At 36.2% G+C, this 24,040-nt stretch overlaps 1 protein-coding gene across 3 annotated transcripts in view; it reads right to left on the bottom strand.

Moving 5' to 3' along the window:
- The window catches only part of dyrk1aa (dual-specificity tyrosine-(Y)-phosphorylation regulated kinase 1A, a), a 214,121-nt gene that overhangs the window by 8,427 nt on the left and 181,654 nt on the right, over positions 1-24,040 (bottom strand). For 2 of the 3 annotated variants that reach the window (XM_039744457.1, XM_039744456.1), the window contains exons 8-12: positions 19,799-19,946; positions 19,138-19,424; positions 18,663-18,809; positions 13,479-13,619; positions 1,764-2,064 (exon numbers count right to left, since the gene is read on the bottom strand). In XM_039744457.1, coding sequence (XP_039600391.1) covers positions 1,764-2,064; positions 13,479-13,619; positions 18,663-18,809; positions 19,138-19,424; positions 19,799-19,946 — 1,024 coding nt within the window. The remainder of the gene's footprint in view (positions 1-1,763; positions 2,065-13,478; positions 13,620-18,662; positions 18,810-19,137; positions 19,425-19,798; positions 19,947-24,040) is intronic. The other variant, XM_039744458.1, reaches the window with a different exon arrangement.

The following is a 24,040-nucleotide window of genomic DNA, read 5'->3' as shown; positions in this document are numbered from 1 at the left end:
AGGCACGTTTCCACGGTGTCTAAAATAAACTTTAGATTTAAAATGCTAAAACGGGATTAACCTGTCCTTTAAAAACTATGGACTCTATAACTTGGGAGTATATAAAATAAGGTTGTGCTCAGTTCAAAAGCACAACAGCTAATAACATATTCTTCTGCATGAACAACAGTTTTGACAAGAACAAGCCACTCCCTATTCAATAACTTTTTTTCTAAAATATCACCCAGTTTTATTGTAAAGATTCTTCCAACTACTAACTACCACACAACTACTAACTACCACACAACTTCTAATATGTTCCACATACTTACAGAGTGAAGAAAAACTTGGTCAAGTTCAATCTGTGCCATATGTGCTCTTATTGATGAACTCATTTTAAAGTAACAAATAGAATTGATAGTACTAATTCCCTTCATAAGTGTTAACACTTCTAACTTTTCTTCCCTTAACCTCTATTTATTTTAAATAAAAAGATTCAGTTCTTCCAATCTTTCCTCATAGCTCATATTCTACATTGCTTGAACAAATGTAGATGCCCTTTTATGGACTTTTATTGCAAACACCTTTCAAGTTTTAGAGCAACCATGTATTCAAATTTAACATTTTTGTTTCCAACTTGTAATAATTTACAGAAATTGCATCATCATAAATTTGATGAAGTCTGAATTCTACCTTGATTCATCTGTAATGATTCTACTCACTCTGGGATATCTGCCATTTCAACTATTTTAATACCATTCACACACTTAAACAGCTTGTTGATTACATTTTTATCAAGATACAAAATTAAAAAGAGTAGTTGCTTTAGACACTGCCCAATTCAGAAACAAAAAGCTTTTCTCGCCATAATCAACTTCTTTATGTCTTTCAGCCAATTTTGAACCCATTTACACAGTACATCTTGATCTTAAATTAGCTAAAAACTGGAAGATCAAGATTACTAACACTCTCTTTCTGAACTTTATCATAGGCTTCTGAAAAATTAAAAACAAACATTATTATATTCATTCATTCAACTAATTTTTTGCTTAACTGTATGCTAGGTTTATTTCAATTAGTCCACTTGAAAAAAAAATCTTAAAAATTTTTGTTTACACTGATGAAAAACTGAACAGGTTCTCGGTCTCTCTCAGATAACACTTCAGTCAAATATACTTTAAAACATTTTTGGTCAAGCTTTAGTCAAAACCTTAAATAAAAAACTAAAAATCAGGCTGTTACTCACTTGAAGCATACATAATATTACTAATATTGCCAAAAAGAAATAGTGCCTCCCAGAGGAAACATGTCAAGGCTAGTTAGAACACATTCACTTTTGTATTTCATTCTGGCCACACTATGTACGCGTACTTGTATCAAACGGAATCATTTTATAAGTGTGGGGGCCCGGTGATGGACTGGCACCCTTCCCAGAATTGTTTCTTGCCTTGTGCTAAGGTGCTCTTGGGAATGGCTCAAGCACCTCTTGCAACCTCAAAAATCAGATAAGGTGGGTTTGAGAATGACATGAGAAGAAAAAAAAAAAAAAACACCCTACAAATATAGATATTAATCAAAAATGTAGTTTGTATGATACTAAGCCTTTTGCTGAAAAAAAAGGGTTAAACAGTTCTGGTACAACAAAAATAAATGACTACAGTAGATATTTACTAAATATAGTAAATCAACCAAAAATATTTACAAAATATGTAATAGGAAACATCTTTAACTGAAGATTAACATAAAGTTAAAGCACAGTTAATTTAATTAGATAATTTACATACCAGAACTTGAGGATGTACTAGATGTGGTTCCTGAAGACTGCTCGAGGGCAGGACTCGTAGATACACTATTGCTTGTGTTTGTCCCTTCATCTGCAGTTTTCTTAAAAAAACTGTGCTGCAGGGCATAGTAGGGCTGAATTCGAGTCTTGGGATCATAGTCAAGCATTCTCAAAATGAGGTCCTTAAACTTCAAGTAGTCAGCTACAGTATGACCTGATTCTCCAGCTCGACGGCCTCCTGGGCCTCCAGTCTCAACACCAAGGATATTATGAAGTTTGCGAGAACCTGGGGGTTTATACTCCTTACAGAAACAAAAGGACACCACTAAAGATTGTGCCAAAAATAAATACAACATACTTAAAATTTAACGATACTATGCAACTACAAGCATAGAACATACAAGAGAAAAGATATTAAAACTGCAGTTTGTGAATAAGCCAACATAGGTACTATTTAAGAATAAAGAGATAAGTAATGACATGTATCTAATCTACAATTAACATTGTTTGGGGAAATTCCAGTATTTTTTAAAGAAGCAATTATTAAATGTTTTGGTTAAATATGCCCAACACTAAAATAGCACCCTCCCCCATCTTGGCCCATGATGTTTTGAAAAGTAAACAAATTAGCTAAAAAGGCAATATTGTGAAAATAAAGTTTTAATGTTAATAAGTGAAAATGCTCTGACCTCATTTGTATAAAACACATAACATAATTTAAACTACTAATGTTCCCAGCACAACTTTTCCTAAACATGTCAAGTTAATAATACTTATTAAAAACTGACATACTGTTACATATATACCTTTGTCTGGTATGTGTTTCTCTCCAATGTGGGTATGAAGGACTTCTAAGGAGAAGTTTATTGCTTTCAATATAACTGTAAACTGCTAAATAACACATGTTCCAAGGAGTGTATACACCTCTTGCTGGATACACTGCATAAAAAATGTCAACTGGATAGTAATAATCTCCATAACGCAAAAGCTACAGGTGTGATACTGCTCAAAATCAATAGGCATCTAACACTGTAAATAGCTATGATTTTGCCAAGGTTCAATCAGATTGAGATATTTTGCTTCTGAGTCAACATGCTCATAAACACAAATCGTGTCTACAGTCACATGCATAGAAAAATATGAATCCAAAAGCAGTCAAATTATGTTTAAAATGGGTAAAACATGGCAGTATAAAATGCATACGGAAAGCAAAAATGTGAACAGGGAAGGAAAAGATGAACAAAATCAACGTAGTATTTTTTTCCCCACAGGCAAAGTTGTGATGCTGTACTTGGAAGCATGGGTGCACAGTGATATCAGTATCTTATATTTATTAGGTGATCCATCCATTTTCCAACCCGTTGAATCCAAACACAGGGTCACGGGGATCTGCTGGAGCCAATCCCAGCCAACACAGGGCACAAGGCAGGAACCAATCCTGGGCAGGGCGCCAACCCACCGCAGGACACACACACCCACACCCATACACCAAGCACACACTAGGGACAATTTAGAATTGCCAATCCACCTAACCTGCATGTCTTTGGACTGTGGCAGGAAACCGGAGTACCCGGAGGAAACCCACGCAGACACGGGGAGAACATGCAAACTCCATGCAGGGAGGACCCAGGAAGCGAACCCAGGTCTCCTAACTGCGAGGCAGCAGCGCTACCATTTTCTCAGAATCATACTTTGACCCATATTTCAAGTTGAACTATACATTAAAGCAATATTCCATGATGCATTCATTGTGTTCCACATGAACAGAATGTTTAGGCGCAAACCTGCAGTATGCAGTATGGATGTTTTTCAGAATATATGTGATATGCAATTTGTTAATACTTGCTCAGCTAGTGTCTTGTGTGTAAAGACCAAAGTACAACATTTCACTATTACTAACTTAATTATACCCTTGGAGAAATGCCATCCCAACAAAGGTTCAGACTTCCTAAAAGCAACAGAGGATAATCCTAAACATCTCTGTTGGTGAGGATGCAGGAGTTCTATGGTTGACTTAGCACCTTTCGTCTCATCACACAATACCTAGTCATGATTATTTCTCCAACACTGGTGGAAGAGCTAAATAATACTGTGGCAAGTAATATGTATAAACACCTTGCTGACAATGTCACAGCTACAAGCTTTATTGATATTTGATTAATATATGATATCTGATGCAAGGTCGGTAAGTATGCAGAGTCAAACTGCTCAGTGAGTCCAGAACAACTTTGAATTACAGAAAGCAATTTTGGTAGCCCAAGAAGGTCTCTGAAGAACATATAGACATAACACTCTCTTCAACATTCAGAAGCATTTTCAAAACATAGACAATAGTTAAAAAGAATGCTCATGTATTACCCTTAGATTACAACTATGGAGAAATGCGGGACCTCAGGTTTACCATTTATGGCCCATACTACATAGTATGCCATGAATGATAAGGCACTGTCACTGAGCAGCGTCTTGGATATAACTGTGATCAACAGAAAAACAGTCAGCTGTTTCAGACATTTATAATTAGATAACTCTAAACCTTTCAAATCCCTCAACCAAGTGTTGCTAATAAATGAAATAGTGCATTCTATATGGTTCAAATTTTGCAGGAGGGAAGAGACTTGCTGCTGCTGATTTTGAGTTACCAATGACTTAACATCTATCCAGTGGGATTTGACTGTGAACATAATCATAGTCCACACCCCACTTAAACAACTGATAAGAAAAAAATTTACAATCTGAGGCCTTGGCACCTTATGTGATTCCCTCGGTTAATACACTAAAACAACTGGTGACTAAGAGCATTCACTCTGACTTTGCAGTCAAAACCAGGAAAACAGCTCTTATGGAAACTGTAAACAATCATTTCAGTTAGATCTACAGCAAACTCTTCCACTGTGTTCCCAATCATTGCAGATCTGAAACACAAGGACTGTTATTTTGATGAAGAGTTAAAGCACATGCACAAGAATAAATGAAGAGGGAATGTACATGCTCTTCAATATGCACAACAAAATACTTTAATAAAACGTATTAACATTGGTCAAAATGTTGGAAAGATGACAACAGAGGTGAGTTAAAAAAACAGAAGTAAATAGCCATAGGGCTAACTTTACAAAATTATTACAGGCAACGAATACCATGTTTTCCTTATAGTCAGGCTGCAACTTCATTGCTGCATTGCATATGTAGCATGCAGCAAAAACTAGTCACATGCCAGCAGCAGACAGGAATGTGCCTGTGTTACATTTCATTTATAGTACCACAATGGAAGCTATATATAGTATTATGCATGCATCGTTAAAAGACACAACAGTGTTAGTCAGGACATTGTTCACAGAGTCATGAATTTACTTGGGACAGCTATAGATAAAGACAGAAAGTTTACTGCTTAAACAAAGAATTATTTCAATTGGAAAGGAGAGATTCCAAATGTTTTGATGTCACTAAAATTAAGAGTTTACATTTATTAGTAATATAAATAACCAAGCACAACATTTTGTAGAAAACTGCATTCGCCTCTGAAACATGCTAGTTTATTCATATAAACCAGTGATCTGCAAAGTCTGCCCTGGAGGATCACCGAGGATGCAGATTTTTGTTCCAGCCCAATTTCTTAATGAGAAGTCAATTATTGATGTTGAAGCAGTTACTGCACAAGCAACACTTTTATTCTTCATTTTAGTTGTCTCACTTGTTAAGATTACCCATCCTGAATTGCTTATTTTAGTTTTAAACAGTTGCATTCACTGTTTGGAATGGCTGCTTATTAGCAATAAGATCAAAATGACAAAGGAACCAGCAGCTCCCTATCTAACTTCTTTCAATTTACACCAGTGTATAGTCTTTGTGGTCTGGTTCATTAAAATATTTGGATGGAAACTGAACAGAAACAAGTAAAGGACTGAGAATTACTAAACTGCTTTAGGCAACAAGCATTTTGGATATCATTCTTGGAAAGGAAAACATCTATGATACAAGAATGAAAACACTTGATAAGCCATACAATTAAACGTAACCATTACTGGCAAAAATAGGTTTCTGATTAACAAATTGGGTTGGAACTAGGGATGTTCTGATCAGGTTTTACTTTAAGTCTGAAACCGATCACCCATTTCGCTTTACTACATCTGCCGATTCTGATACTGGTATTTTTTTTAACCTTAAAAAACCTTTTTACACAAAGCTCCTGCATAACCACACACATAGAATCCTTGTGCCCTATATTAAAGTATTTTATAACAATATAACAATAGTGTTAACTGTTCATTTTTTATTAACAATATGAAATTCTGTACCTATTTTTCAGTGTTGCTTACCATAACTAAAAGCGGTTATATTTTTTATTTTTTCTGTAATGTCCCTATCTGAAACAATGCTTAATTTTAAAAAAAGAAAAAAGTAGCTTTCACCAAAATAAAAATCTAATCTCACAAAATGAATTCATGGATACTGGCAAATGAATACTGCACAAATGTAAAAACACATGGACTTACAGATTTTAAACATTTTTATTTATTAATTGCACTATAGCATTTTTGCTCTTAAAATATATAACTATATTTATACAGTTTATTTCTTTAGTGTATCAGCTAGACAACTGTAGTTCCTGAGTGCAATTATAAATATAGATTACCATTTTGTAGTACCCGTTTCTTTACCAAAACATATACTGTAAGACACACTCAAACAAATAATTAACAAAGCACAGATCTTTAAAAAAGCAGCACATGTATCAAGTGTTCATAAGATGTTTATCAAGAAAATATAAGGCTAATGTGCTTAACACGTTTACAATTAAAAGATACATTTCGTAATTAACCTATTAAGCATATTGTTTACTAAGCTAAAGTTTCAAGTTCTTCTTTATCAATTCTTTTTCTAATTAAATGTAAGCTGCTGCACTTAACACAAGCTTGATATCTGTTTCAATTAATGGACAAAATAAGATCTGAATTAATTAAAGTAGCTTTTCTTGTTGTTTGTCTAAAGCAGTGTTTCCCAAACTCGGCCCTGGGGACCCCCCTGTGGCTGCAGGTTTTTGTTCCAACCAGAATCCTAATCAGTGACAACACCTGATAGCACTGAGCTCATTTAATTAGCGGTTATTTTTTTTCTTTTATTTGACATTCAGAAAAGCATAGCAGTATGATTTAAACATTTATAAGACATTTATAGATATCTCTGCTTTTGCTATAGATTTAAATGCTTAACTCTTTTCTGTTGATTTCATTATACTTTACCCTTTCTCTGTGCAGTTTTTCGCCCTTCATTGTATCTTAATAATGACAATTTAAAACGAGCAGATCACACACTCAGGCAAACAACACACTGAATAATCAAAGGCTGCAGCTACTTTAGAGTCAGACCCACTAATTAGTAAATAATGGATGAATTAAAAAATGAGAACACCTTGAAAAGTAGAATGAAAATCAAGATGAAAATACTGTTAAAAAGAAAAAAAAAAAAACAAAACCTTATTCCTATATAACTGCTTGGTACATTTTAATATAAATATATATTTTTTTTTAGCAAACTTAGTTTTTCTAATTTCTATATTTTTCCCTAAACACAGAACATGGGAAATATCAGTTAACTTAATTAGCCCAGGAGTTCAATTAAAAACAGAAGCTGGTTGGAACAAAAACCTGCAGCCACAGGGGGTCCCCAGGACCGAGTTTGGGAAACACTGGTCTAAAGGCATAGGACGACTTCTCAAATCCCTTCTTCTAAGTTTATTACTTCACTTTCTTTAACATATAGGCTAATATTTTGTCTCTGATAAAATAAGTCTTGACTTGCTGCTGTTTGTTTAAGCTATAGGAAGTTCACTGTAAAAATAGGATGTTGACTCAATTCTATTGTATACCTCCTGTAAAGGAGCACTGCAACTAAACTACCATAAAACCAAGAAAAGCAGGGCCTGAAAAGACCAGGGGCCTCATGTATAATGCCGTGCGTAGAATTCACACTAGAACATGACGTAAGCACAAAATGCTTACGCACAGAAATATCTAGATGCAGGAATCTGTGCGTACTCCAACTTCCACGTTCATCTGCTCCATAAATCCTGTTCAGAGTGAAAAGTAACGCTCGTGCACACGCCTTCTGTCCCGCCCCAAACTCCTCCCAGAATTACGCCTCTATGAATATGCAAATCAATATAAATTGCCCATAAGCTCATCCTTCTGTGAAAAGACAATGGAAAAAGCAAGAGGGAAAATGTAAGAATTTCAGTGAATAGCAAGTGGAGGCAAGGAAAAACAATGGTATAAACAACAAAAGGAAGCGGATCGCCTGACATAGTCGCACAGTGCCCAAAATAAAAAAGAAGTTGTCACATATCAAAGTGAAAAGGTGAGTTGTAGCCCACAGTCTGAGCGTCATATGAAAGCTTATTAGGGTACAGAGAAAAAAAAGGCACACAGTAGGAAAAAAGCACGAAATGTCAACTTCAATCTCGAAATTTCCACTTTAATTACGTAGTTTATTTTGTCATTAAAGTAGATCATCGTAAACTTCATCTTAAAATCGTTTAATTAACCAGTTTCTCAAATCACATCGTTAATAACTAAAGTAGCATGTTAAATGCTTTGTTTTGTATTTGATCTTTCATGTGCTGTGTGTGTGTGAATCACTACGTGCTTCTGCTTTCTCTTTCTCCAACAGGACACAGAATTCATTACATTTGTGATATTACAGCTCTCTGAATAACTAAAATACTGAGATGTATACGCAATATCTTTTTCATGATGATATGAGTTAAAGCATGTTATTAAACAGGGGAATACGGTGCGTGACCTTCGATGAAATTATAGTAGCATTACTGTCTCTTTCAAACGTAGTAATCTCCAATTCTTGTCCTTACTTTTCTTTCTCTACATACCCAATCGTCACACAATCAGCTCTGTAATAGACGTTAAGCCATCTGTAAGCTTATAACAACGATTCTTGAAAACTTTTAAGGAACACTGAAATATCTTTGCAGTACAAGTTTAATTATTCTATCCCTCTATCCTTTCAGTGTCACGTTAGCCCCAGAAAGAATACAGCACAAGGTAGGATCAATCCGTGAACTAGCTAGCGCTGCAGAACTGTGTCCTCACATATTTAAATTATTAACAATACAGAAATGAAGTTAAAGTTATATCTATACTAATAAAAGGCAAAGCCCTCACTGACTGACTGACTGACTCATCACTAATTCTCCAACTTCCCGTATAGGTAGAAGGCTGAAATTTGGCAGGCACATTCCTTACAGCTTCCTTACAAAAGTTGGGCAGGTTTCATTTCGAAATTCTACGCGTAATGGTCATAACTGGAAGCTATTTTTCTGCATATACTGTAATGGAGTTGAGCTCGAAAGCCGTGGGGGGCAGAGTTTTGTGTGACATCATCACGCCTCCCATGTAATCATGCAGTATGTAGAAAACCAGGCAGAGCTCCAAAAACCGCTGAAGAAAACATACATTATATAATTAAGAAGGCAGCGAAACAATTAGAAGCGAGCGAGTGACATATAAAACCATATTCAGCGGCTCACGTGAACTGACACAGTGCGCAGACAAAAAGCAACAGTTCCAAAGAGTGCTGAACAAAAACCGAATTACACTGCTACGCTCAAATAGACAAACCACACGCCGTGGCGTAATAGTAGAGGCTTCACCTCTAGCGCTGGCGTCCGAGGTTCGATTCCCGGGAGGGGATGCACTGAGTATGTACATGTGCTTCCGGATTCATTTTAGCCTTGCATCCCCTTGGTTTGAGACGTATGAAAAAATATGTGGTTAATGCAGAAAGACAGATCACCAATTGAAGCTTTATGAATAATGGATACTTTATTCGCGATCGATGATTGTTTTGGTAAAGCCATACTCAGTGTATTCATTAGATGAACGGTAAAAAAGTAAGAGCGAGGGGAGGATGACTTATTGAGGCACACAGGCAAAACCACAATAGCACGTGGGCTCGATGTACTATAGTGCGTGATCACATTCGAAAAAATATATCTTTTCAAGTTCTTTTTAGTCCATATGCGTCAAACTCAAGGCCCACAGGCCACATCCGGCCCGCAAGATCATTTTATATATTATTGTTATTAATGGCCCGGGGATATGAAGCGCTGGTAACACAACAGACTACAGATCCCATAATGCAGCGCTTCAGCTACCTTGCCGAACACTTACCGCGTTAATCAAGTCTAGCTTATGATGCTGCAAGTTATTGCGAAGCTAGCCCACGATGCGAAGAGAAAAGGTGATTCTGAAAATAGAGCCTTTAAAAACCGATGGGAGGCTGAGTATATGTTTACTGACATTGCCGGTAAACCCATGTGTCTCATTTGTGGAGCTAATGTGGCTGTAATTACAGAATTTAATCTAAGACGGCACTATGAGACAAAACATCAAGATAACCTGAAAGACCTTAATGCAATGCACAAGATACAGAAAGCAGAAGAGTTAAAGAAGAATCTGACACTTCAGCAGACGTTTTTACCCGTGCAAAATCTCAAAGTGATTTCAAGTGAAGCTGCTTTTATGGGAGACACAAATGCACCAGTGCAACTAGCCCCACTTTCCCTGTTGCGAAGTCGGCACAACAGTGTTCCCAAATATGCACTTTGCTGATAAACTGAGCGCACGGAATTTGCACGGTGCTTTGGTGACTTTGAAGAACAAAAAAAGAATTTTGAGTTGTTTCGCAACCCATTTGCTGTCGATGTGGAAATTGCACCTCTGCAGATTCAGATGGTGGTGATTGAGCTGCAGTGTAATGCAACACTGAAGGCAAAGTACGATACTGCAGGGCCCGCACAGTTTATTCAATCCATTCCCGCAGAAATGCTCCAGCTCCGTCCACTTGCGGCTCGAACCTTGTGCATGTTTGGTAGCACATATCTGTGTGAGAAGCTCTTCTCAGTCATGAAGACTAACAAAACAGCACACAGGAGTCGCCTCACTGATTAGCACCTGCAGTCCATCCTGAGAATCTCCACAACACAGAACCTCACACCAAACAAACAAACTTGTTGCCAAAAAAAGATGCCAGGCATCCAAATCTGATAAAATGACATAAGAGCAAAGACAACTGAATGATTTGATTTGTTATTGCTGAAAAGAACACATTTTATTTATATTTCCAGGTTTTGTTATGCACCATGTTCATATTTGAATTTGTATAATTTTGACAGGATATATTTTTATAGAGAGCAAAATCTTTTGGGATATTTAAAATAAGTTTATTTTTTATATAAAATTACATAAGAGTAAAGAAATTTAAATGTTTGTTCGTTTAACGTTTACTTTATTTCTAACTTGTATAATTTAGACAGGATATATTTTTATGGGGAGCAAAATATTATAAGTTATTTAAGGTTTGAGTTGATTTATTCCGAAATAATATTCTGTCGACTAAATAAAAATTCCTTCTATTTAAAATTTAAATAGAACTTGAAGAGATACGATAGTTCATAATATCCAGGCAGATTTGCACGTAAGAGCGGGAGTCATCCGTTTTGACAAACAGCGTATTGCACTGATACAAAATAGCCTGCCCATTTAATTATTTAGGAATGGATAAATAAATTAAGATTTTGTAAGAAATAATGTTTTTCATTTTTCTTCCTTCATGGATTCTGGCACCCCCAGCAACAGTTGCTCGCACCCCAAAGACTGTATGTATATGTGTATATATGTGTGTGTGTGTATGTGTATACGTATATATGTAGATATGTATGTATATATATGTGTGTGTGTGTGTGTGTATATATATATATGTATTTGTGTGTATATATATGGGTATATATGTGTGTGTATATATATGGGTATATATGTGTGTGTATGTATATGTATGTGTGTGTATGTATAGATATGTATATATATATATATGTTTATATGTGTGTGTGTATATATATATATATATATATATATATATATATATATATATATATATGATAGCAACACTCATCACTCACAACAGTGACAAAACAATTACATTGACAATCATGTTACGTTATTTTCAAAATGTTTCCTTTTCTTTTTCATTGCTTCTTTAACACACTACTTCTCCGCTGCGAAGCGCAGGTATTTTTATATATATATATATACGCCAGCAACACTCATGACAACAATTACATTCTCAATCATGTTACGTTATTTTTAAAATGTTTCCTTTTCTTTTTACTTCGCTGCGAAGTGCGGGTATTCTGCTAGTCTATATAATTTAATCAACACATTTTGCTGCATTTCATCTTAAAAATTATATTGTCATCATATGTAAACACACGCTTTATAAAGTGGTGCAGGTTGTACATTATTATAACTGTAGTGCAAATTTACAGTGGGGTAATTGTACTTATAAGTACAAACAGTTCTACAAGGAGCACTTGATGGACTGATTGACTGTTTAAAGTTCTTGGGATGAAACTGCTTCTGAACCGCGAGGTCCATACAGGAAAGGCTTTGAAACATTTTGCCGTGGCTGAGGAAGGGTGGGCTTGATGCTGTATATCGATATTTCTCTTTGCGATCAGCTGCTGCGATTCCCCACTCAGATACAGTGATGTAAATACTCTGAGTGGTGCAGCGAGAGTAATATGGAAAAAGATGATCTGCTGTGGCAACCCTTAACGGAAGCAGCTGAAAGAAGAAAAAAAAAGGTGCAGTGAGAGTAACAACGCTAAAGCAGTTATGGTATTTGGAATACTATAGCAATTCCCTGGACCATTATATTGTTACAGGTTAATTACATTCAGATGCATTATACTAATAAACAATATGCGACTAATTTTAATGTATTTATAAAGCCGCATCAGGAAAATAAAGGATAACCACACAGGAACAGCAGTACTTCTTTGACGCTGGGTGCCGCCAGTCTGCAAAACCGAGCGGAGAACTTGTGTAAGACATGGTATGAGGTACCGTGGAAAAGTGCGTGGCTTTACGCCAAGTGTAGGTTTTATACATCGCGATTTGAACGTGGAAACGTTCTTACGCAAAATTTCTGTGCGTATGCACCGTTTATGCATGAGGCCCCAGGTTTTGTAATTAGCCAATTTACCAATTAAGTCTTTTCTAGTGAAAAATCGGGTGATTTAAATTGGAGGCTGATGGATCTGAGCATCCCTAGTTGGAACAAAATCTATTCTATAGCTACTAAAGCCTTCTAGGACTGACTGCAGATTCTTGATAATGAACTTCCAATAAATACAAACAGGGTTTCAGTCTTCTCACTTCAAAATCTATATTACATTTTAAGAGTTTTCCCAAGTTAATTGTAGCTGATAAGATGGTTATGAATGACAATCTATAATTTCACAAAAGTACAATGAAAAAATTGTAAGTTAACTATATTTTAACAAAATCTGAAGCAAACAAACAAATGACTAATCTTTCAAATTTCTGACTGTGTACCTTTTTTATATATAAAGTATATTTTTATTAATTACAAATGATATGAGCACAAGCACATTATGTACTGTTTAGTGAAGTTGCTACTATTTTCTTTATAAATAAGAATTCACTACATGCTAAATATGCTACCTGTCAGAATAACCTTAAATTACACAGTTGCAATAGATTTACTATATTATTAGTATAAAAAAACATTTATTTGACAGATGAAACAATTAACACGTGTTAAAACGTAAAATTTTTTTTCCCCAAAGCCAAAAGATGTAAAGGCATAAAAATAAAGTAATTCTGAAAAGGAAGAAGGGTCTTACCCGTTTTCCATCTTTGGTCTTCTTCACACCCCATGTGCTATCTGGTAACTTTTCAAAGAATTTTCTAGCTTTGGGGGCATGATCAAGAATGTGATTGGGAGGAAATCCAAGAACTTCAACAATTTTATTCATCTGATCCACCTGCAAATAAGAAAAATTATTTGTTATGTACAAAATGAAACAAGTACAAGTATATTGCTGTATTAGGTGTAGCAAAATTTTAAATTCACTGATATTTTTCCTCCACATATGGATAATGTACTGCATCAAAAAACAATGCAATACCTCAAAAATGAAAGACTAATGCATAGAGAAAAATACATTGCTTATTATACATATAATAAATAAGGTCTATGTTGTATTGAGCCAAACCTGAATAAAAACACTGGGGAAAATTTTGCTACATTAAAAAAAATCATACATGCAGCAATTACAGTCCTGTTGCCTGAACAAACTATGTATGATCTTGGGGACACAAACTACGGTGGAAAGGTTAAGTTCTGCAAGTTGCAACATTTTTTTCTATCATACATTCAGCAGCAGACAGTATTTGTAAGTACTGATGTCATAAATAGAAGATGTGTAATTTAATGAAAAACACATGAAGACGTTCATGGAAACAACAGAAATGATCAAAAGTCACTTTAATATGAGGGCTGCTACCAAAAAGGCCATTTACTTTTACCTTGTATGGATTTCAGCTTCGTGTTACTCCAGACATGCTATGCTACAACACTTCTCCATTTTGAACGTATTTTACTGTACATCACTACCATGATAAGCATTTTTATAATGCTTTGTTAGTTTGTTGTCTCGTCTATAAAACAAATTTTTCTATGGTACTGCTCTGTATTTTGGTTAATGGAAACACTTGTCCAGTGCCCTAAAATATATTTAGTTCCTGATCTTGTTCCGCTTCACTCTTGAACTTGAGAACCCTGATTTGCTGTAAAATTCATCTTAGCAAACAAAAGTTGCTTTCTTTCTCACTATATATAATGGTAAATAACTGTGACATTTCTGATTTTTCTTTCATTATTATATTAATGAATTTAAAAATCACCATAGTGAGGAGAAAATACTTTTAAGAACATTATTTTCAGTCTATTCAGTAACTCCGTTTGTGAAATACAAATTTGCTTACCATGTCTCTACTTGTCTAAAATAAACATAGATGGGCACAGAATTCATGTTTATTGTGCTCAAGGATCAGAAAGATACAAAACAGAGTACTGTACTGAATATATTTAAGTTATCATGAGTTATTCTGTATGGGATTCATATACTTTTTTCTTTGATCATGTCACTTTCCATTCACAGAGGAGCCAATTTTTGTGAAGGGATGTATTTTCCAAGTGAAAGCTTTGTCAGTGCATGACTCTTAAGCACTGGGTGATTTGCAGAAGCACCCCAATCAAAAAAATCAAAAACATTAACAATAATGTAGCATACAAAGGCACAAATGTCTACTGAATTCTTAAATTAGTTGTCAGGTGAGTCTTGACATTCATTTACAAAGAGGAGTTTCCAAAATGTTAGCTAAACCAATGAAAGACCAAATGAACTGATTCTACAGGTGAAATTCATAGGAATTAGCAGTTATGTTTATGTAGTTAGAGAACAGTTAAATTAGGAATACTACGCTCTCTGAACATACAGCAGAACCACTCTTTCAGTTGGATGCTGACCACAGGCAACTGCCTGCTTGTGAAAGACAAAAATGAGTAAGGGCTTGTTTATACTTCACGCTCAGAACATGTACGTATCATGGTTGCCACGCATTCCCAGCATTCATTTGACGTGTCCTCTGAGCACGTCCTCAGAAATTAACGCGATGAGTGCATGAGTGGCAGTACAAGCAAAAAGTCAGGGGGTGCAGTGTAATAACAGTTGGAATGTGACTTCAGAGTCTGTTTACTATCTACATGTGACAGAAAGCCACTATGCAGATCCTACAGTATCAATGTGCACGGCTCGATGTTTGATGAATGGTTCGATTTTTTTTTTGGCAACTTCACAACAGCAACATAATGTACAGCAGTGTATTTGAGCCACACAGAAAAAAAATTTAAGGACATGGATGAAAAGGTGTATTTTGTAATTATCGTAATTTATCATTAAAGCAGACCGTCGTAAACGTCATCTAAGTTGTTAATCACTACGAATATCTGGGGCTTCCTCCTGACCTGACAGCAGCGGCAAACAGCAATAGATCACCACACAGAACACATTAAATGTATGATATTCTAACTCTGCACATTTAGAATCCTTAGATTTATACTTCATATCAAATTCAAGATGAAATGCATTAAAGTATGTACATTACATTTTACAGATAAACCTTTAATTTCGTTTAAATAATGAACACCGTTATTACACACATGGGGCAGAGCGGTAGCACTGCTGTCTCGCAGGGAGTCACGTCGCTGGTATTCCCTGCCTGGAGCTTACATTTTCCTGCTGGGTTTTCACAGTGTGCTCCGGTTTCCTTCCAAAGATATGCAGATTTGGTGACACTAAAATGATGCTAGTGTATGTGAGTGCTTGTATTCACCTTGCAATGAGCTGATGCCCATTCTAAGGGTTGTTTCTGCCAAATTCTAAATGCTAGCTGGAATGGGCACATCCCTGGATTGATGGATCATTAAACATCCTTTTTAGAGATACTGCGGTAAGGTGTCATCGGAATTTAATGGGTGTTCCAGGCAATTCACAACACAGCGAAGCTGAACCTGAACCTGTTCTCACCGTTATAATATCTCGCACTGCCACCTGGTGGATTCTTCCAGATTTACGTAAAGTATGTGCGCAAGTATAAACAGTAAAATGCTTGCGTTGCAGGAGCATCCGCTGGAGCATGCGTTGTGTCGCGTGAAGTATAAATCTAGCCTAAGTGTAAGTGGAGGTATGTGGAGTGGAAGACAACACCACACAAGGAGAAGTAGAAAAGGGCAAAGACACAGTCTTCTTACCAATGAAGTATGGGCCGCAATTGTGGACCATGTCAAACTATGATCATACACTAGTTCGACACCCTACTATCGACATGTCCACAGTGACATTAATAAACCAGACATTCTGGAGGAAAGACAGGTATGTAGTTTTACAATACTGTCAATCTCCATTCTTCAACTTTTAGTGACTGTATATTACATTTAAGATAAATGCCTGCCAGCAATCACTTACTTTAACTTAATTTTCTTTTTTGAAAATCGGTAATTTCAGCAATTAAAATCAAAAAAATGTTTTCACATGAAAACTGTGGTAATGATTCCATTCTGTCAAACATACCTGTATACAGTAGTTTTCTCTAGTGTTCTCTTAACTAAGAGGCTTATGTTTTACTATAACCTTATATGTACAAGCACAGCTTGTAACATGGACAGATGGAAAAATCTACATTGCCATTCTAACAGAAACTCATTTTACATATTTTAAGGATGTTGAAATGAATTGGGTAAACATTTACCAATACACAGTATGAAAGAAAGCATAGTCACCGAATATGAGATTTGAGTATTAAATGTAGAAACAAAAACAATCTTGTAATATGTAAATACATAAAAGCCGAAGAATGGTAAAGGAAACCATTTACAAAAACATGAGATGATAAATGAAACTTGTGAAACAACATGGCTTAATGACCTTTTCTTAAACTCAATATTAAAGCCCCTGATTCTCTACACAACAGAAAAGCCTTTTTTAATTAGGGTAATTTCTTTCTCATATCTTGGTCCCTTCATAAATATTTACTTGTCTTTTCCATCACACATAATATCAGTGTGCTCATACTACAGACTCCAGTATCTCTGTACTTTGATTGCTGCTTAACTATAATTTCAGTGTTACTTCTATTCCTGTGTTATAAAGGCACCAGTATAGGAACGCTTTTTTATTTGTAAGCTCCTGTTGTGAATATCATTGATGCTTGCAAAATGAGGACCACCATACAGAAACATTTCAACAACTATTTTTACTTAGGACTACAATATCAAGTATTATCACAAAACAGATACTAGATTTGATTGACTTCTGTAAATTTGATTTATAGCTTCCTTCTCAAATTGCAGGTCAATGCTATATCTTGATCTCATTCTTAGTCAAAAAAAGAACACCACTGGTACAACACTAAGACCGTAATGGATTGAAACCTTGCAGCGCCTGCAAGGTCCCCCAGCTGAAGAAGGCACATGTACAGGCCCAGATGTTCTCTGACAAACTTAAGAAGGGCCTATACATGTGCCTTCTTGAGTGTGTTACCAATGTTCTTGGTGACTGTTGTCCCAACTGCCTTCAGATCATTAACAAGCTCCTCCAGTGGAGTTTTGGGCTGATTCCTCACATTTCTCATGATCATCCTTACCACATGAGGCAAGATCTTGCATGGAGCACTAGACAGAGGGCGATTGATGGTCATTTTATATTTCTTCCTAAATAAATAAAATTTCTTCTGAATAACTGTACCAACATTTGTTACCTTCTCACCAAGCTTCTTGCGGATGGCCTTGTAGCCCATTCCAGCCTTGTGCAGATCTACAATCTTGTCCCTGACGTCCTTTGACAACTCTTTGGTCTTGCCCATGGTGGTGGAGAGGTTGGAATGGAAGAAATTGATTCTGTGGACAGGTGTGCTTGATACACATAACAAGTTGAGATCATGAGTATCTGTAATTGATTGACTGGCTGGGCACACAGCCAATCTGTGGCTGCCAGTATTCTGGGTTGGTTGTAGGGAATCAAACACTTATTTCTATCAATGACATGCAAATCAATTTATAACTTTTATGTAATGCGTTTTTTTTTGGATTTTTGGTCAATATTCTGCCTCTCTCCTTTAAAATGAAACTACCATAACAATTAAAGACTGTTCATTTCTTTGTAAGTGAGCAAACTTACAAATTCAACAGGGGACCAAATAATTATTTTCCCCACTGTAAGTTCTTTCAGACTGAGATCAACAACAAAATCAGACAACATGTACTTAAGGATCTCTAGCTTATATAACAGAATGCTGCTTCTACCAGATATCAAGCACAAGAAAAGTGTTCATTAACCAAGGCTGACATGTCATGTACCAGCTTGTAAAAATGTAAAAGGCTTTTAAAAAATGTATAAAATAAAAAAGGAAATAACTGTTAAGGAACACATTAATAATGCTCAAAGCACACTCACTAGATTACTTACTTCATTTGCGCCACTGAAAAGAGGTTCTCCAGTGTGCATCTCCACAAGAATGCAGCCAAGAGACCACATATCAATTGCAAGATCATAAGGCATTCCCAGCAGCACCTCAGGGGATCTATAAAACCGACTCTGGATATACTGATATATCTAACAGAACAAAATACAACAACAAACTAGTTTAGTTTTTAAAATCTAGAAAAAAGTGGTAAACAAACCAGGAAATAGAGCAAAAACAGTTTGCATCAGTACTTTTCTAAAGAAATAAATTTCAAACAATCTGGCAAGGAAAGAAACTTTAATTAAATTATAAATTAAAAACATCATTATGGATTTTACACAGAAACATTACATTTATCCTACATTACAGATAATATTTAAACAGAAGGCATTATGTGAGAATGCAAAAGCAACAATTTTAAGTAATAAAAAAAAGGAAAAAAAAAAAAGAAAAGAAAATGTCCAAAATAATACCCACCCTTTGTCCTAATTGGCAAGAGCTTCCAAAGTCAACAATTTTGATGGCGCTTCTTTTAGGGTTACATAAAAGAATGTTTTCGGGCTTTAAGTCACAGTGGATGATGCTCAGTTCTGGTGTTGCAAGGAAAAGAAGTGCAGTGCTCATCTGCTGAGCAAACTTGCGTGTCAAGTTCAAAGAGACACCACGAAAATTTGTGTTGCGCAGCAAATCATAGAGGTTGTAAGAAAGCATCTCAAAAACTAGGCAGAGGTGGTTCCGGAACATAAAGTGACGTTTAAGGTGAACTTAAAAAAAAAAAAAGGCACACACAAAACACAAGATAGGACAAGTTTTAATACAATTCATTTGCCCAATCAGTTTAGGACTATGTATAAATAAAGACAAAAATATAGAATAATCAAAAGACACAGTTATATAAAATATCATATTTAATATGACATTATCACATCTTTATTAACATAGAAAGTCAAACCTAAACATTCAACTACAGCATAGTTCATTTTCAAGTGGTTATATTCACTGTATTAAAAACTTAGCTTAAAAATTCTGCATGAATGAATATAATCTTATAAATACATACTTGCATACATACATACATACACTCACACATGCTACCAAAATCAATTACAAAAAATAGGGAGGAAAAGCATACTTTTACCTATATAGTATTTCATTTCTGTATCATGTTTGTTCATTAGCTCAAGAAGTCGTACTTCTATCTGGGCTTGATTTAGGAATGCCTTCTTGTTCTTGATTATCTTAATTGCCACCCATTCTTGCTCCACACGATCATATGCCTTAACAACCTGCCAAAAAGTTAAACCAAACAAATAAAATACTGTACTAGTATTTGGATAACAAAAAGGGATTTTTCCAAAGTACTGCAAAATAGTACAACTTAGAATGTGAGTGAATGTTTGTAAAAATGTAAACACAGACAGACAGAAATGTTATTTAAAACTGATAAAGCAGTTATATACATATTAACATATACTTCTAACAACATGCTTAATATACTGAATGAACTTAGAGCTAACAAACAACTTGGTATGTATGAAAACTAGAAAGCTCTTACAGAAAGATGATTTAGTAAAGGTTAAGTAACCATTTTACTGCATAGAATTTTTCACAGTTATACTGTACTTCAAAACAAATACTATAAATGTTTGAAAGGTATACAGTGTCAAACTTTCTAACACCACTGTACACTTGGTGACTGATACTTCACACTAAGGTTAGTGTCTTTTAGTTTGATGTCGTGTTGCAATGCTCTTCTCACATTGTGTAAGCATTTCATTTTTATTTTGACAAGTGGCAAGATTAAATGTAATGGTTATGGTGCTGCAACTGTTATCGTTAGAAAGACACACATGCACTGGGCATCGTGTAGCATACGCTTTCCAACCATAATCCTTGTTTGTTGGGCAGAAAACTAGCTCCAGCATTTCACAAGGCAATTGCCATTATTAACATAATCTACAAGGACAAGTGCTTCATAGGTAATGAATAATCAGTTCAGCTGGAAAAAGAGAAAGGCCCCTGAACATGCACATAAAAGAACTGTGCATTTGCGTAGAGACTTAATGCAACTTGTTTCGGTTGGAGGCAGAATCACTACAGTGATATGCTGAATTCAGCATACTTTACCTGTGCCAGCAAGGTGTAGTCAGATTAAATTTGCAGAACAGGGAAATTAACTTCAAGGACACCATAAGAATAAAGATTCAGTCAATCTGTACTTCTTATAAAACTCCAGACTGCCAATTTGTAATCTATGGCTAATTAGCACATTAATATGCTTATAACAATAATACCCATATTTTGCTGCAAATATTTTTCTCCTTAAACCTTATGATTCAAAAATTGGCATGAAGTTTAAAAAATAATGTGACTGTTCACATTAAACACAAAATGTTGCTCATAAAAAGTAATATGGCATTGACTTACAAAAGTTTGAAAAAGCAAAAAAAAAAAAAAACACAAAAAAACAAAAAAAAATCTGATGGCAAAACAGTACACTGCACAATTACAACTTATTTCTTTTTTACATCACAATAAAATCCCCTAAAAACCACATCTTGCAAGCATTTTTACTTTTAGAAAGTGATATTTTAAAACATGCCCCTCCCCCCAAAATAAATATTTGGACAATATGCACATTTCTTTTTGTGGTATATACTACTCGTAACAAAAATGAATAGCTGCCTCCTTAATAAGTCCTGTGTGAATCACAAATTTTTAGAGGAAAGCTATCAGGAACATTGTGTTTCTGGTAATATCACCAACTGCACATTGCTCTAAAGGGAGGAACCAGGCCAACAACAATCCCCTTAATAGCTCAAGAACCGAATCCTGCCACAGGTACACAGGAAGACAAACTAGGAGTCAAGCCCAGGGTTAGTGCTGGTGGCAAATGACCAAGGGTGTCCACTTTGGCTCAGTCAAGTGATGCAAGGCAGGGTCATTATGTATGGGACAGAATAGGATGTACTGGATCACAATTGTGGAAAACATGCTACTGGAATGCAAAATAACACCTTACTGGTGGGGAAAAGCCAGAGCAAGGGTGGCGAGTTGAAAAAATAAAACACACCTTGGTATAGCTCCATTCATCGCTACAGAAGAGCACCAGGCTCTAGAATACACCTTCTTTATGGTGATCTCTAAGTTTTCTTCAATGGAAAGTCAATTACTTAGTTAGGAAATATACACAAGTCCAAGACTAGGAAGAGGGCATTTTGTGTAAGACTGGAATAAATAAACAACTCGATGCAACTTAAAATTACAAAGATAAAAACAGAGTTAAGTATTTCTTATAAATGCTTTGAAATCACTTTTTTTTGTCCGATACCTCCTGACTCACTGGTATTACAGTAGTGTCTCGCTTATCCAACATTCCGTATTATCCGATGTACCACCGCAAAAAAAAAAAATCAATCGGCAACAAGAACTGCAAGTTGCGAGCGTAAGTGTAGTCTATTTTTTGTTGCTCCCAACTCTACCGCAGCTAATTACAGTGGAACCTCGGTTTGCGAGCATAATTTGTTCTGGAAATACAGTATGTTCGCAGTCCAAAGCACTCATACAGTAAATCAATGCGAATTTCCCCATAAGAAATAATGGAAACTCAGATGATTCATTCCACAACCCAAAACTATTCATATAAAAATGATTAATCCAAAGTAAAAATACATAAAGCAAATTAACCTGCACTTTACCTATGAAAAGAATCATGGCTGGTGTGAGCGAGTTTCTAAACTCTTATGGGATTCCACCCAACGGGACGACACACGGAAGAGCGTCCCAAAGCAATTGCAGTCTCCTAGCGCTGTAGCAGTTCACCATAAAAGCCAATCCGAAAAGATCGCGGACATGTGATAAGCGCCTGCCGTCGATGGGTGATACAAGGAACAAGGAACATTATAAATGCACAGGGCACAGTATTACTTTTCCCCCCGACCCTGCCTGACTGCCGTGTCTGTATATAGGAGAGTGGCAGATTCTGCTACAATAAATAACCGCGCTGTTGCTGTTTCAAGCTAATAAAGCTGATGTTGCTAAAAGAATTGAGACTCCGCTTCGAGTTTTCGGGTGCAAAGGCGGGGACTTCGCGTCACAGCACAAACACACACATGCACTCACAATGCTGTTGTAAACAGTATACGCTTGTACAGATGTTAACTATATGAGTGACGGAGTTAAGGCTCTAGAAACTGCAATTAATTACATTGAGCAACAAGAAGAAGCTACAGGAATCTACATAATGATGCTGCAAAGATGGCGAGACTTGACAGCGAAGAAATGGCACTCGTGAGGAAAGCAGACTACGATTAAAAGTGTCTTTAAATCATCACAGGACTGAACTGTTTAAGTACAGTACAGGGTGCGCACAAAGTCCATGTACCCCTATCTTTAGGAGCATTTACAGGAATAACTATGACAATTTGGTTCCTGTGAACATCAGCCCAAGTCTTCCCGGTATTTCAAGGTGTGTTTCCGATATCCTGTCTGGTGCTGACACCTATACCGCTCAAGAAATCGCAACGTGGCGGTCGTTCCAAGATGAAGCGAAGGGTGACACAAGTATTTTCACGATCGCGGAGCGTTTGGATGCTGGCTTGGACAGACATCAGGAAGCTTGTGATCTGATGCTGCACCAATTTCCAACAAATGCTGAGAAGGAAAAGGTTATGTTCTCTGACGAGTGTGCAATTTATCGCAGCTCCCGCAATCGAAACGTGTTTTTCTGGAGAAAAGAAAATCCACATTTCGTTGAAGAAATTGAGCATAACCCACCACACGTAATGATATGGGCCGGAATGACAGCACAGCATTTGTTTGGCCCTTATTTTTTTTTGATGGTTCTGTTAACCAAATCAGTTATCTGGAAATGCTGAATGGCAGGCTCATCCCGCAACTGAGAAACCAGGGCGTCCTTGACAGTGTTTGGTTTGAACAAGACGGGGCACCTGCCCATTTCGCAATCACCGTGCGTGATCGCCTCAACAAAGTTTTTTGGGAATCTTTGGATCGGATGAGGATCAAACAACAATCCCGCTCCTCTTCCGTGGCCTCCAAGAAGCCCTGATCTCACAACTCCAGATAATGCACTCTGGGGATTTATCAAATAAGACGTGCGGAAACGCAGTTATTCACTGAACGATGAACTGAAACATGCGGTTCGTGCAGTGTTCCAGAAAGTCACCCCACAAATGTTGCAGAACATGAGCAGGAGAACCTGGCGGATCATTCGGCTATGCAGAGATCATGAAGGAACCCATACAGATGTTTTGGATTCCTAAAAGGTAACCTTTAGCTTTCAAAATCCTCCAAAAGATAGGGGTATATGGACATTGTGCGCACCCTGTACATACTGTATTTAACTTCAGACAATTCTATA

The sequence above is a fragment of the Polypterus senegalus genome, chromosome 2 (assembly GCF_016835505.1).
Source record: "Polypterus senegalus isolate Bchr_013 chromosome 2, ASM1683550v1, whole genome shotgun sequence".
In the NCBI taxonomy this organism is placed as follows: domain Eukaryota; kingdom Metazoa; phylum Chordata; class Cladistia; order Polypteriformes; family Polypteridae; genus Polypterus; species Polypterus senegalus.
This window is presented reverse-complemented; position numbering and strand designations above follow the sequence as displayed.